Source organism: Balaenoptera ricei, chromosome 4, assembly GCF_028023285.1.
Source record: "Balaenoptera ricei isolate mBalRic1 chromosome 4, mBalRic1.hap2, whole genome shotgun sequence".
Taxonomy (NCBI): domain Eukaryota; kingdom Metazoa; phylum Chordata; class Mammalia; order Artiodactyla; family Balaenopteridae; genus Balaenoptera; species Balaenoptera ricei.
The window spans coordinates 161,734,310-161,748,960 of record NC_082642.1 but is presented as its reverse complement, the minus strand read 5'-3'; the positions used below and the strand labels follow the sequence as shown (position 1 = coordinate 161,748,960).

Here is a 14,651-nt window from a genome sequence, read left to right as displayed (position 1 = left end):
TGAAGGCTTTCTCCTCCCTACTCCCCTCTTTCCCCGTTTGACCAATTCCGAAGCTATTCCTGATTATTTCTCCGCAAGATATACACACGGGCAGTTTAAATGCACCAGGAGGATACCTGATGACTGGCTCAGGTTTGCTAAACCGAAGACACCAAGGTGAGGTGCAACACCTGTGCTCTGCTGTCTCAAAAGCAGGAAGAGGGGCTGCTCACCACCTGCCGTCTCTAGGGCGCGCCCGCTGCCCCCCCGAGGGACTCCTGTCGCGGAAGCCAGCTGTGGACGCTCACAGGAGGCGTGCTGATGCTGTGCGAGGCCCGTGGTGACATCGGGAGGGGCAGAGTGCAGATCTGCTTTTGAAAAACAAACCCAGAATAAAGGTGCTGTTAATTCAGAAGAGCACTAACCTTAAGCTGCTGTTTAAACCCCATTCAGCTGAAGCTTCACTAGCTGAGCTCTAAGCAAGGCATGGGGCATTCTGACTCATTTTGTTTTTCTGGTTGACCGAGGCACATCAGATCCTGTGAACTCTGAACTCCAGACATGGCCCGACAGCACTGTGTGCATGTGGCCGTCCAGTTCTGAGAGGCAACTAGACCAGAACCACCAACTACGGCACAGAGACGGTGCAGGGAACTCGCCTTTCCCAACGGCCTAATGAGGTTTTACTTAGAAATCTCCCTCAATGAAGCAGAAACACATTTTAAATCAATTGTTGTTGGAACATTTTTCATTGTGTTATGAGAAAAATTGCCAGGCTTCTATAAACTACCCCCACGCCCCCAAAAGGCAAGTTGGCTGTCATGCAGACACAAACCTTCACAGTCTTCACAGAATAAACCTACACAGATTAAAAACTATCCCTACTGCCAGTTCAAAAGACCCACTATTAAGAGGCTGCAATCAGCTTCTTAAGGCAGAATGTATTAATGTCACATTTAAAGACAAACTATGTCAGATACAGAAAATGTTTAAAGTCACTCCTTCCACTGTCTGAATGTCGACTCTGGGTTTCGTTTTCACTGTAGGGCATTTTTATCTGTTCGGATACTGGTTGGCTGAGAGCTGCTATAGCATCTCTGCTACAACCAAGCCTTCCACCAGGAAAGTACCGAGTCTGGACCTAGCGTGACGCTCGTCCACTCTTGAGAATCGATACTGATCTGTAATCTCTTTAGTCTTCAAATGAATGCTCCCACCATCATAGATGGCACTTTGATACTTAAAATTTTTTAATGCCAATCATTTATCTATCATTTCATAACCTAGGCAGTATGCAATCTAAGAATTTTAAAAAATATGTAGAAAGGTGAAATTATGTGGAAGAAAAACACAAACTCACTCTTAACATAGCAGAAAACACCACTTAGAAAAACCTAACTTTTTGACAGGAGTTTTCACAACCCTTGAAAAAGCTTGATATTAATGAAATTAGCATTTTAAAGTATGCTTATCATAAAGTTCTTCAGTTTAAAAAGAAATTTCCCCGCCCTTCCGAATCTAGCAAAAAAAAAACCCAGTGATTTTAACAGTTATTAATGAAAAAAGGTACAAATGGTAATCTCAACTACCAAGTAGTTTCTTAAATAGCTGCATAAAAATAAGCAAACTACACTCAAAATAAAAATGAACTACTAGGACTTACTGGTGGTGCAGTGGTTAAGAATCCACCTGCCAATGCAGGGGACACGGGTTCGAGCCCTGGTCCGGGAAGATCCCACATGCCGCGGAGCAACTAAGCCCGTGCGCCACAACTACTGAGCCTGTGCTCTAGAGCCCACGAGCCACAACTACTGAGCCCGCATGCCACAACTACTGAAGTCCGCGTGCCTAGAGCCCGTGCTCCGCAACAAGAGAAGCCACCGCAATGAGAAGCCCGCGCACCACAATGAAGAGTAGCCCCCGCTCGCCGCAAGTAGAGAAAGCCCACGTGCAGCAATGAAGACCCAACGCAGCCAAAAATAAATAAATTAATTAATTAATTTACAACAAAACAAAACTGAACTACTGTAGTTAAATGTACTGCTTTTAAACATAGGTATTTAATTCGTGTCCAAATGTTTTATGTATATGATTTTCCTAACCCAAAATTGAAAATGATATATATTTTTAATTACCTTTACCTAACATTTTCTGCCTCCAATTTTTTATAGTCATCTTCTTTCTATACTTCTTTCCTTAGTCCAAATTGAAGAATTCTCTAGTGTCAGAAACTAAAACAAAGGATGGTTTTTATAACAAGGAGAGGGAAATGGAGTATTTTTCAGATTTAAAAATTCAGGTCAAACAGGTAGCATATGAAGGTTACAAACAACAGTGAGGTATTAAGCAGAGCCCGAGTTAAGATGTTTAGAATCTACTAGAACTAATCACACGATGTGCACGTGAGGCCAGGCAAGCAGGATGCGAGAAGAGCAGTGTCAGCCACACCTGCACAATCAGGAGTCCTCCACCCACAGAGGTGACAAACCCGCCTTGGAAGTCTTTACAGCCAGGGCCTTTCGGGGATGGAGACGCCCACTCAAACACATCTTACGTTCAAAACACCCCACAACCCTGGGGAGTCGAGGGCTGTCTGCTTAAACATTTTGAACTGTGGTCAATTTTTCATGCTAAATATGCTTCTATTTCTAACCCACCAGGAAGCCGTGTTTACGACAGCTCGGCAACGGCTAATACACGCAAACTCTGCCCTATTCCCCTCACCGTCGAACGCAGAAGAGAGCTTCGGGAAGCTGAACTAAGCCAAGAGAACATTCAAACGCTACCATTTTCCTCACACTGGAGGTACCTGTGTATTTCCAAAATGTGAAATCGCCGTGACAAACAGGAAAATATATCCATCTCAAGCTGTTTTCAAGCTCTCCACTGTAAACCCCTGTGAGGACAGGTGGGCTATAACCACCAGCCATTTTAGGACCCCCAGGAAAGCTACCAAAACAATCCTGGCAGGCTGTTTCCAAAGGAGCCTTTTCTCGTAAAGCAAACTCCCCAGGACAGTCCTGACAGCCCGACCCCGGCGGTCTTAGAGGCTCCTCCACATGCCGGAAGCAGGTCAAGGCGTCGTGAGTTCTCACCCAAGACTCACGGCATGAGCTCCACAGAAACGTGCAGACGTCTGCAGTGACACAGCCAATAACAAACAAAGAGCGTCCCTGATGGGCCCACAGAGGCCAGAGATGGAAGACATCGGTCACTTACAACGCCCAGTCCAGCCAAAGGACCGAGATCTTACATGAAAGCAGCTCAGCACCTGAGACCCGGGCCTGCCTGGGGGAGTTAACCCACTGGGAGCCCACCCAAAACACTGGCCAGTCATGGGCACACCTCTGATGCACCATGTTGGTTTTAGCAGAACAGCAGCTAACAGCAAAGAAAATGAACAGGAATCAGAAAACTGCGGGCCAGCTCTGGCTCCAGCACAGCCAGCTGTGTGGTCTCAGGCAGGCTGCAATCACGTGACTTAGCTCTTCCCTCCACAGCTGGAAGGAGAGGGTGTTCAGATGATCCCAGCAATACTGATGCGCCATCTGAGAAGTACACTTTTTTAAGGTACTCGTGCAAGAATGCATGTGGCCTTTGCATGCCAGCTACGTTACTGGTTTTGCTTTTAAAAAAATGACTTTAAATGGTGAAAAGTTTGCAATGTTTTCCTTTCTAAGATTAATGTTATTTATTTATTTATTTAATTTATTTATTTTTGGCTGCGTTGGGTCTTCATTGCTGTGCGCGGGCTTTCTCTAACTGCGTTGAGCAGGGGCTACTCCTCACTGCGGTGTGCGGGCTTCTCATTGCGGTGGTTTCTCTTGTTGTGGAGCACGGGCTCTAGGCGCACGGGCTTCAGTAGTTGTGGCACGTGCGCTCAGTAGTTGTGGTGCATGGGCTTCAGTAGCTGTGGCGCATGGGCTCAGTTGTGGCTCGCGGGTTCTAGAGCACAGGCTCAGTAGTTGTGGCTCACGGGCTCTAGAGCGCAGGCTCAGTAGTTGTGGCTCGCGGGCTCTAGAGCACAGGCTCAGTAGTTGTGGTGCACGGGCTTAGCTGCTCCGCGGCATGTGGGATCTTCCTGGACCAGGGCTCGAACCCATGTCCCCTGCACTGGCAGGCGGATTCTTAACCACTGCGCCACCAGGGAAGCCGCTAAGGTTAACGAAATTTAAAGGGCTGGGTGACTTGGAAAAGGTCTAGGGACCCGTATGACTGAACTCTGACTGACATCTCTTTTCAGGTTGAGGGCTGTCTAACCCTGGTATGTGGAGGAAGAAAGGCCGGACGGTGGCTGCAGCCCCAGCCCTGCCTCGGGACACCCAGTGCAGGGACAACCGAGGGCTCCAGCTGGACACACAAGGAAGGAGCAAAGGCGGGGACCACGTGCAGGCGGCAGGCCCCCTGATCGTCAGGGACCGCCCACCTGTGCCGGCCCCCCCCCCAGAGCAGAAACACCAGGCACTCATCGGGGACCCCGGGGCAGGCCCACACGCCACAGGGTCTGGGGCTGCCAAACCACAGAAGCATCAGGAACCACTTCTGTTACCAAAAGGACATTTTCCGTAGGAAAAGGAGAAGGTGGGTCTGGGTGGGCGCGGGGGCTCCCCTGCCTCGAGGGGTCCCTGCGGCTGCACTGACCTACGCGGGCGAGGGCCGCGGGGCCTGCGGGCGCGGCGGCGGCGCTGGGCGCGGCGGCAGGCTGCCCTCCCGGGTGAGATGAGGTGGAGGAGGCGGAGGAGGAGGTGGACGAGCCCTGAGTGACCTGCTCGAGCCAGGGCTCGACGCTGGGATGGCTCTGGAGCGGAGCGGAGGCGAGTTGCCCGGGTCGCCGTAAAGAGCCCTCATCTTCTGAGGCGGACGACGTGTCTGTGGTCAGAATAATGAGGACAGGCATGAGGGGGGGCGTCCTCCAGGGCGGAGTCCCCACCGGCCCCAGCCGGGCCGTGCCCTGGGCCCCTGCACAGCCGCGCCCGCACGTCCAGAAGGGCCTGCGTCTGACCGACCGTGAGCCCCGCGGGGCAACTCGGGAACTGGCTTCACCCCGGGCTCCCCCGGAGGACTCAGTCTCGGGGCGCCACACCCGGAGCGCAGCCAGCCCCAAGCCTGACGGCTTCAGCGCGTGCTGTGGGGCCCCGGGAGTCCACCCCAAGGGCACCTCTGTCCCCTCAGCGGACGTGACTGAGCTCTGAAAAGAACCCCTGCCTGAGACCACCGCCTCGGGCAAGGAAACTGATGTGAGTTCTGGTTTCCTCCAGTCAGCACGACTGCATTTTATCATGGGTTTCACAGTTATCAGTATGTTCTTTAAAAACTGGGTAGTATCTATGGTTATATTCAGTAGAAACAAGAATTTGACGGCCATTTCTAAGACTTTTTTCAACAACATAAACTTCTTTTTTAAATGAGGAAGCATCACCAAAACACTACGCTTATCTTGCAGACCTGGTGTGTTTGGTTTTTTACCATGTCTTCAAACCAAACACGCGCGTCGCCAGTTTCATGACTTAAATAACCAGACAGGCGGCAGCAGCCTCGCACTCTCAAGCACCTGGACAGGGTTTTCGAAGAAACTTAAGACATACTAACTATCCTGAAGAGAGACCCCACGTAAAAGCTTTCATTTCTAATGGTCATGACAACAAAACCACAATAGCAGAATAAATAAAAAACCCTCCAAATAGCCTTATTCTTTCCCATTTAAGGCCTGGTAACAACATAACAAGTAACAGCTAATGAGATGAGAATAATTTTAGAATTCTGAATTCAGGGAACTCTGTCATCCCACGAAGCACGTTCTCCAGGTTCCTCTCTTTACTAAAAGACACAAACTGCATCTTAGCGAAAACATTAAAATCTACACAGATGTCCTGTAGGAAGCAAGCCTACACCCACCCCCCCCCAACACACACACACACTCTTCACTATGGTCGGAGGCTGTGCCGCCCCAACGGGAAACCCCTCCCAGGCCACCGTGACCCTGCCCAGTACCTGGGGGTGTGTAGGCCTCCACGGACGTGTGCGTGAGGACGGAGCGCCTCTTGGAAGGCATGGGCATCTTCCTCTCTTTGTATTTGGCCAAAGCTGCCTGCACAGCCTCGGTGTGAACATCTGCACGGAAAGAACAGCAACAAAAACATGTGTTACTAGATTCCTTATGAAGTAACAAAACCATGGTCCACGTTTTTATTTGTTTTCACTGAGTGTAAAAGGAACGCAAACTCGGCCTACACGTGGGTCCCACACATTGGTCCTAGATTTCCATAAATATTTCTCGGCTTGTAGATTTGACTTTGGAAATATTTTCAGATTTAAATCAAAAAGAAGAAATCCCCAAAACTGAAAATAAAATGAAACATGAACCTAATGTGCTCTGACGTGGCACAAACCACTCCAAGTGGCGCTAAAGCCCTGTGGTCAGACCGTCAAGCTGCTGCCCCAGACAAGCCCCAGGACGGCAGAACCGCACAGGGAACGCAGGCTCTCCTGCAGTCTTGCTGCGGGTGGTCATGGGGGCCCCGCCACACTGCCACACTTGTGGTCAAGTGTGAGAGAGCGAGCAAAGAGGGGCCTGATGGCCTCACTCCATCACCCCTCCCTGGAAACCAAGACACTCGTAAGGGAAAGAAGAGACACAGACAGAGACCAAAGAAGTGAGGGAAAACCCTGCAGTCCTGAATCTGAGTGGAAATTATCAGCGTGAACACACGTGGCATTTTAGCTTTAAACAGTATGTCTTACCTCTGTCCCTACGAACGTCTAGGACTGATGAGAAGCCCGATAGCAACAAGCACCCCTACCACCCAGCCTGTGGTCCTCAAGCACCACCTCATGCAGGCGCCCTGAGACACGGCGGATCCTAGGGTGGGGGCAGAGAGCACACGGGAGCCTGGAGCATTGCATCCTAACAGCCAACGAGTACATGGCCCAGTGACCCAAATGCCGGAGCCGATGTGGAGACGCCCCCAAAGGCTCATAAAGATGGGGCAGTTGGAACATCACCAAGGGTAAATGCTAGAAGGACTGAATATCAACTACAATGCTGAAAAACAAGATAAAAGAAAAGAAAGGAAGGAAGAGAGGAAGCAAAAGTAATTGGCTGCCTTTGGAGGATGCCGGTGACCTAACCCATTATTTTAAAAAGGAGTAAACAGATGGAAAGAATTGAGCGTTTCTCCAGGCTCTCCTGTGCCTTGTGGTGAGCGAGCACAAGTTTCTCTCCACAGAAGCAGTCCAGCCATTTTGCCACCCTAATGAACAAATGGGTCTGCCAGCATCCCAAGGAGGAGAGAGACTCAGGCCTGCAGTGCCTCTTGGTGAGAGAACACAGAACCCTACGTGACCTGCTGGAGCCAGGGAGCCATGGGGCCACCGGACCACAGCCCAGGCCCCAAGACCGAGTTATCGAAGGTGGAAACACACATCAGCCACCTGAGATACGTGCACCACATTCGGATCCTGGGTCCAAATAAACTGTTTTTTTTCCAAACCACAGGAACATTTGGGTATTTGACACTAAGGAATTATTGTTAATTATTTTGTGACAACGGCATTATCTTTTAGAGATACATGCGTTCTTTTCAGATACAGAAGCCAAGAATATTATGACCTCTAAATGAAATAACATGATCTCTGAGACGTGCTTCACAATCACATGGGAAGGGAGGAAGCAGGGGGTTGACGAAGAAGCCAAGACTGAGCCTGAGCATGGCAGGAACTGCGGGGCCTGGACGAGTCTGGGGCTCATCACACCACCAAGTCCACTTTCGTACGTGTTCAAATTTTCCCCAACAAAATGTTTTTAAAGCATTTAGAAACCTTATAGTAAAATGGCTCATAGGGTACTATCAGGAAAGATGAAAAATTCACACCTAGGCGTATTAAAATAAAATTTACAAATATCAAAGACAGCCAGTCAATCCTAAAAGCTTCCAGAGAGAAAGAGCAAATAATCTTGAAGGATCAGGAAACAGACTGACTTTACTCAATAGTAACCACCAAGAAGGTGCAAGAAGGCAACACAGCTGAAGAAACGAGTGTTGAACCTAGAATTTAATATCCAGCCAAAGTATCATTTAAACTTAAGGGTCTAATAAAAATACTCCCAGACATACAACCGAAAACACTCATGAAAGACAGTGCTCAGGAGAGAGACAAACCTAGGAGCCCCTTCAAGAGACCTGGCTGTGACTGTGAGCACACACCTTAAACGTTACTGCCGCCTTAGAAACAAACAAAAACCTAAGTACAGATAAGACAACCGACAACTAAAAATCTAGACAACGTCAACATTACAGGGTATAAAGCAACAGATCCAAGAAGCTCAACAAACCCCAAGCACAAAAAAACAAAGAAAACTACACCAAGGTACCTCATAATCAAGTCACTCAAAACCAGTGACAAAAGAGAAAAATCTTAAAGGTACCAGAGGGAAAAAAGGCACAGTATATACAAGGGAACAACAGTAAGGAATAAACTTGGAGGAATAACACTACTGATGTGAACAATGATTGTTAAGCTACAATCATTAAGAGAGCTGGCTCTACCATACCAACAGACGAATACATCAACAGAATAGGACAGAGTCCAGAAAGAGAGTCACACATGCGCGCGACCGCTTTTAGACAAAGGAGCAAGGGCATCGGGGACAACGGGATTACCACATGCAAAAAAGTAAGCTGTGTGCCATACCTTGAATCATACTAAAATTAACTAAAATCTAAATCATAGACCTAAAGGTAAAACCTAAAACTAGGGCTTCCCTGGTGGCGCAGTGGTTGAGAGTCTGCCTGCCAATGCAGGGGACACGGGTTCGAGCCCTGGTCTGGGAAGATCCCACATGCCGCGGAGCAACTAGACCTGTGAGCCACAATTACTGAGCCTGCGCGTCTGGAGCCTGTGCTCCGTTACAAGAGAGGCCGCGATAATGAGAGGCCCGCGCACCGCGATGAAGAGTGGCCCCCGCTTGCCGCAACTGGAGAAAGCCCTCGCACAGAAACGAAGACCCAACACAGCCATAAATAAAATAAATAAATAAATAATTAATTTTTAAAAAAAAAAGAGAAAAATGCCTTACCTCCACTGAAATAGTTAAAAAAAAAAAAAAAAAACCTAAAACTATAAAACTTTTAGAAGAAAACCCAGGTAAGAATCTTCGTGACCTTGGGTTTGGCAAAGATTTCTTAGGTGCGAGAACAAAAGCACTATTCATGAAAAGGAACTGATAAGCTGGACTTCATTAAAATTAAAAACTTCTGCTACAAAAGCCACTGTAAGAGAGTTCAAAGAGAAGACAAAGCCTTGGGGAAAATATGAGCAAAGCACATTAATGATAAAGGTCTTGTTTTCAGAAAGTAAAGAATGAGAACCAGATACAGCTCACAAGGGCAGAAAGCAGGTCATCAACGTCAGTTACACGGAAATGGCGGGGGGGGGGGGGGGGGGACAGGGAGCAGGGAGATGAGGACAGGCAGGGACAGGAAGGGGACCTCTGGTGATCCTACAGTAGTAAAGCGGTCCCTGATGCACAAATCCACCAATACCAACCCCAAAGATCTAGGTAGGAAAATGGACACAAACATTTACAGAAATTATTCTAATGGGGGAAGGAAGATTTAGCTTTCTCCTGAGATGTCTATAAGCATCCCCTAAGAAGAGAACACTTACACTCCAGGCTACATTAAAACATACTGTCTTATGTGGAAGTTTTATTTTTTTCTTGAAAAATATGATGTGGTAAGTTATGGTTCAAGTGAAAATAATTTCCGAATGGGAGGGGAGTTTGGGGGAGAATGGATACACATATGTATAGGTACAGCTGAGTCGCTTCGCCGTGCACCTGAAACTATCACAACATCGTTAATCGGCTATACCCCAATATAAAATAAAAAGTTAAAAAAAAAAGAAAGAAAGAAAACAATTTCCTCAGCGGAGACGCGGTGTCCGAGCAGAGGCCTGCAGGCCTCTGGTCCCTACCTGACCTGAAGCGCTCGTCCCGGGCGTGGCTGGGCCTCGGCTTCTGCTGTCTGGGCGCGGGGGCCGTGGCTGGTGAGGGCCCGGGGATCCTAGTCTCCGCTTGTAGGGATGGATCTACTCCTGAAACACAGTTTTACAGGAGCACCTGGTCTGAACAATTTGCTTTTCCAGTCATGGAAAAACCCACGTAAAACAGCCCCCGCTTCCCGTCCGCTGCTGCACAGCCCCCGCTGCGCGACCACGCACGCTGTGGCGGCCCCAACGCCAGAAGACCCTGAACTTGGAGGTCAGGGCGGAGACGTCAAGGTCCTCTTCCAGCCCCGCAGCCTCACCGCCCACCGGCACCCAGCCGTCCTGGGCCCCGAGCTGGGCGCGCGTGTGGGCGCGGGGCCAGCTCTCTTGGGACGGCTCTCCCTCCCCCTCAGTGTCCCTGGCGTCAGCAAGTCCAGTGGGAAACAGCCCACAAAGCCATCACTGGGGGTGTCGCCAGCCGCCCTCAGACACAGGGACGAAGACGGGTGCCAACCAACCCCGACGGGCGGCCGGCCGGCTCTCCACGCCCCGTCGCAGCCCCCCGGGCTCTCACGCCCACAGCCCCGACACCCGGGCCCTCGGACGCCACGTGCCGCGGAAAGGCGTGGCACACGAGCGTGCAGCCGGTGCGGCCCGAGCCCTGGCTTGCTGGCATCTGAGAAGAACACAAAGCGAAGCCTTCAGCTGGACTTCATCACAATAATCTGTTCAATGTTTTAGCCTTTGTTTCAAGACATCTCAGAAAAATCGCCTCCAGGGCCCCCAGCCCTTATCACTGCCCGAAAAGCAGTAGCCTATCCCCACTTGGGCCCGGGTGGGTCCTGACCTCCAACGCTGCTCATGAAAGGCCACCCGGCCCCCAGCTCTCTTTGACGACACACAGAGAGGACAGAGGGGACGGGGGCCACGGGGGCTCCACGCTCGGCTGCCCAAGCCTCCCAGCACTGACGCCACCCCTGTGACTGCGGAGCCCCCAGGACACCAGCTCTGGCTCCGCAGACAGGGAGGAGCTGCCCTCCGAGCCTGGCCAACCCGCAGGTTTGGGCGCAAAACGCTGCTCTTGCTGTTGTTTTACCTACCGGGTTTGGGGTGTTAGTTACGCAGCACGAGAGGACAGCGAGAGCCCCTGGAAATCCATGTTCAGCTCTTCAAAGTGTGAACATATACACACATACACATATGCGACATACAGCAATACTGGTCAGCACTGCTTCTGGCTTTTTGTTTCTTGTGACTGGATAAAATTTCTTTAGAGTCCGTAACAGAGAACACAGAATCTTACGTGTTACAGACTATAATCAGGCATGCTGCTAAGTGACATATATGCATATGGACATCCTTACACTTTTATTCCAAAATACAGTGCTTTTATTGAGATCGATTCATTTATTCAACGAAGATATAAAGCCCAGTGGGAATTCACTGGATAAAACAGTAGGTATATTTTTAACAGGTATCAAGAGAGAACTTCTCAGAAAGGTCACAGCAATTCGCACTCCCACAATGTGCCATTTCCCCACATCTTTGTCAGAGATGGATGTTATAAGGTTTAGAATCTTGCCAATCTGACAGGAGAAAAATGGTTCACTAATTTGCATTCCTGTATCTGCTAGTGAGGTTGAACATACTTTACTGTTTATTGCCCATCCGTATGTCCTCTTCTTTGAATTTCTGTTCATTCTATCCAGCTAAGGAGCCCCCCACCAAGTGACCTGCAGAAAGCCCGGGTCAGCTGGAGGCACCACCCTGGGCTGTGCTCGCGCCCCAGGCCACGGCCGGCTGGTCGCAATCACTCTGCAGTGTTTTCATTTCTAGGGAGACAGTCATAACCTGTTTTTCTTCCAGGTCTCCTATCTTGTAACCCCCACTCAAAGGTTATTCAAATGTTCTCCGGAGTTTTGTAGTATTTTATAATTACGAACATATTTAGAGCTTTAATCCTTCTAAAGCTTACATTCGCTAATGGTGGAGAGGAAGAGTGTCCCACTGTTGCCTCCAAAGGGATGGCGCCAGTTACTAAATAAATCTTCCCTCCTTTGAATTGTCCTGAATCGTTTCTAGACGCCCCTCTCTTACACTGTTGGGCCTTCCACGCCGTCCACCAACACCCTCCGGTTGGGACTATCAAGTGCACACGAGCGGGTTGAACACCATGAAGGCCAGGCCTTTCTCACTGGTGCCCCTTCCCAAAACTGTACTGGCTACTTGCAGAACTTTTCTCCTTCAAGTGGGTTATTACTTCCAATGCCAGGTTTCAGGAAAATTAAATCAGCCACTGGTATTCAGAATGGACTACATTTTGTTCACACATTAATTTGGAAACTACTACTTTTATGATATTAAATTTTTCCATTTAGGATATTGGTATATTTCTTCATATTTTAGGGTCTTGGTTATTTCTTTCAAACGGACTGCATGATCCTAACATAGGTCCTGTGGCTTTCTTGCTAAATGTATTAAAAACATTTGATAGTTTATTGCCATTACGAACGTGAGTTGTTTTATAAACAGAAATATTGCCAGAGAAAACTTATTGATTCTTGCATATTTGTCTTCTATCAAACCAAAGCTCTTACTAATTCTAATAGCTAAGTAAGGAGTCACCTAGGTTTTCAAGGTATCAAATAACAGCACCTGTGCAAGGATGGCATGCCGTGCTCTCTAACCCTCGCCTGCCTTGTCTGTCTGTGACGCTGCACAGGCACTGGCCACCCCGACGGAGGGCCTGGGAGTGGCATGGCGGGCATGCCTGCCCCTGAGGAAAGGAAGTACGATGGCACATGGACGCCTCGTTGGACAGCTGCTGTTGATGCCTGGCAAATGGGCTTCAAGATGTTGTTTTTAATAGTTTCCTCCAACTGTACTCAATTTTCCTTGTTTTTGTTTTATTTTGGATGGATGAATGTCAGTACATAAAGCACCTCCTCAGTATTCTTCTTGTTACTGATTTATTGTAAAATATATCATACCGATACAGGCAGAATAAAGCATGTATTCAGTTCAAAAATTATTATACAGAAAAAAAACTCAGTGTAACAACTGCAGCAGTTAAGAAATAAACACTCATGTGACTTAGAGCTCCTCGTGGCCCCTCCAATCTCACTCCACACACACGGAAACGCCACGCTCACTTCAGGGAAGATCACTTCCCTCCCCTTCTTTCTTTACCAGCTACAAAAAGGTTGAGAAGTGGCAGTTTGGTGGGTTTTTCAGTTTTACAGGCTATATTCCCGTGTAATCATTTTTTCACTCCCCGTTACGTTTATGAGACTCATCCTTGCTGACACACGTATGCGTCCTGCTGATGGACGTTTGAGCACTTGGCAGTTGAGGGAAAACAATGAACACTCTTGTGCACGGAACAAGGCCAGGGTGCAGGCACCCAGAGCTTCTCCAGGGCATGCGTGTCCCTGAAGGAGAGCTGCCGGCTGCCTCTGCACCTCTGCAACTCTGCCAGGTCCCACGAGCTGTGCACACCCGTCTGAATCCTCTCCAACAACCCAAGGTGGGTCATGGTTTAACGTGCATCTCTCTGACTGCTACCAAGCTTAGGTAAGTATCTTTTCGTTTGCTTGCTGGCTATTAGGGTTTCCTCCAATAAAATACTTACTCAAGTCTTTAGCCCAATTTCCTACTGGGCTTTTTAAAAAATCATGTTGGGGGACCTTCTGGCTCTTTAAAGTTTAAATTAATTAAAATTAAATTAAAAATTCAGTCTCTCAGTCACACCACCACACTTCAAGTGCTCAGGAGCCACACGTGGCAAGTGGTCAGTGTACCGGACAGTGGAGCTACAGACCATTCCCACTATCGCAAAGGGCTCTGCTGACACTGCTGCTTTACAGGCTCGGAAAACTAGTCCTTTTCCTATTATTTGTGCTAGGATTATCTCCTCCCACACTGTGGCTTGTCCTTAATCTCTTTATGGGGACTTTTGATAAAATAAAATTCTTAATTTTAACACACCCCGATTTACCAATTTTTTTCCTTTACAGTTGCTGCTTTTTGGTACCTTTTTGGTACCCTCTCAAGTCCCTAAAGACTTGAGAAATCCCTCCTATTTAGAGACAGTGACAGTTTTCCTGTATGATCTTCCAAAGGTGCTATAATTTTTGCCTCTCTCATTTAGGCCCTTAACATCTGGTTTCTGTGGAGCTGGTTTCTGTGTCTTACGGAACTGTGCCAGCACCGGGAGCGGCAACACCACCTCCACCATAAGCCTGGACTCCACAGCGGTGCGTGTCTGTCTGGGCCCATGTTCTGCTCTGTTAATCTAGCTGTCTTCCCTTGTGCCAAACCAGGCTGTCTTAATGATGACAGCTTGATATTAACTCTTCGTATCCTAATCAGCAAATCCTCCCACCTCATTCTTCTTTTTTTTATCATATTTTGAATCCCTTGGCCCTTTAAACTTGTATATACATTTTTTTTTTAACTTTTCTTTTTTTTTGGCTGTGCCGCATACGGCACATGGGGTCTTACCTCCCTGACCAGGGATCGAACCCGCGCCCCCTGGAGTGGAAGGGCAGAGTCTTAACCACCGGCCTGCCAGGGAAGTCCCAAACTTGTATATAAATTTTAAAATTAGCTTGTTAAATTCCACCCCCAAAAACTCTGTTGAAACACTGAATGTGCACTCTACAGATCAATCTAAGGTGGGAAGA

The 14,651-nt window shown here is 48.4% G+C and overlaps 1 protein-coding gene across 12 annotated transcripts in view; it reads right to left on the bottom strand.

The window, feature by feature from the left end:
- DIP2A (disco interacting protein 2 homolog A) overlaps positions 1–14,651 on the bottom strand; it is a 90,479-nt gene that overhangs the window by 59,607 nt on the left and 16,221 nt on the right. For 7 of the 12 annotated variants that reach the window (XR_009503043.1, XM_059921773.1, XM_059921776.1 and 4 more), the window contains exons 3-6: positions 9,955–10,074; positions 5,971–6,090; positions 4,621–4,848; positions 171–347 (exon numbers count right to left, since the gene is read on the bottom strand). Coding sequence is in view for 11 of the 12 variants with exons in the window: in XM_059921773.1 (XP_059777756.1) it covers positions 171–347; positions 4,621–4,848; positions 5,971–6,090; positions 9,955–10,074 (645 nt within the window). In the remaining variant the exon portion in view is untranslated. The remainder of the gene's footprint in view (positions 1–170; positions 348–4,620; positions 4,849–5,970; positions 6,091–9,954; positions 10,075–14,651) is intronic. The other 5 variants (XM_059921774.1, XM_059921781.1, XM_059921777.1 and 2 more) reach the window with 4 other exon arrangements.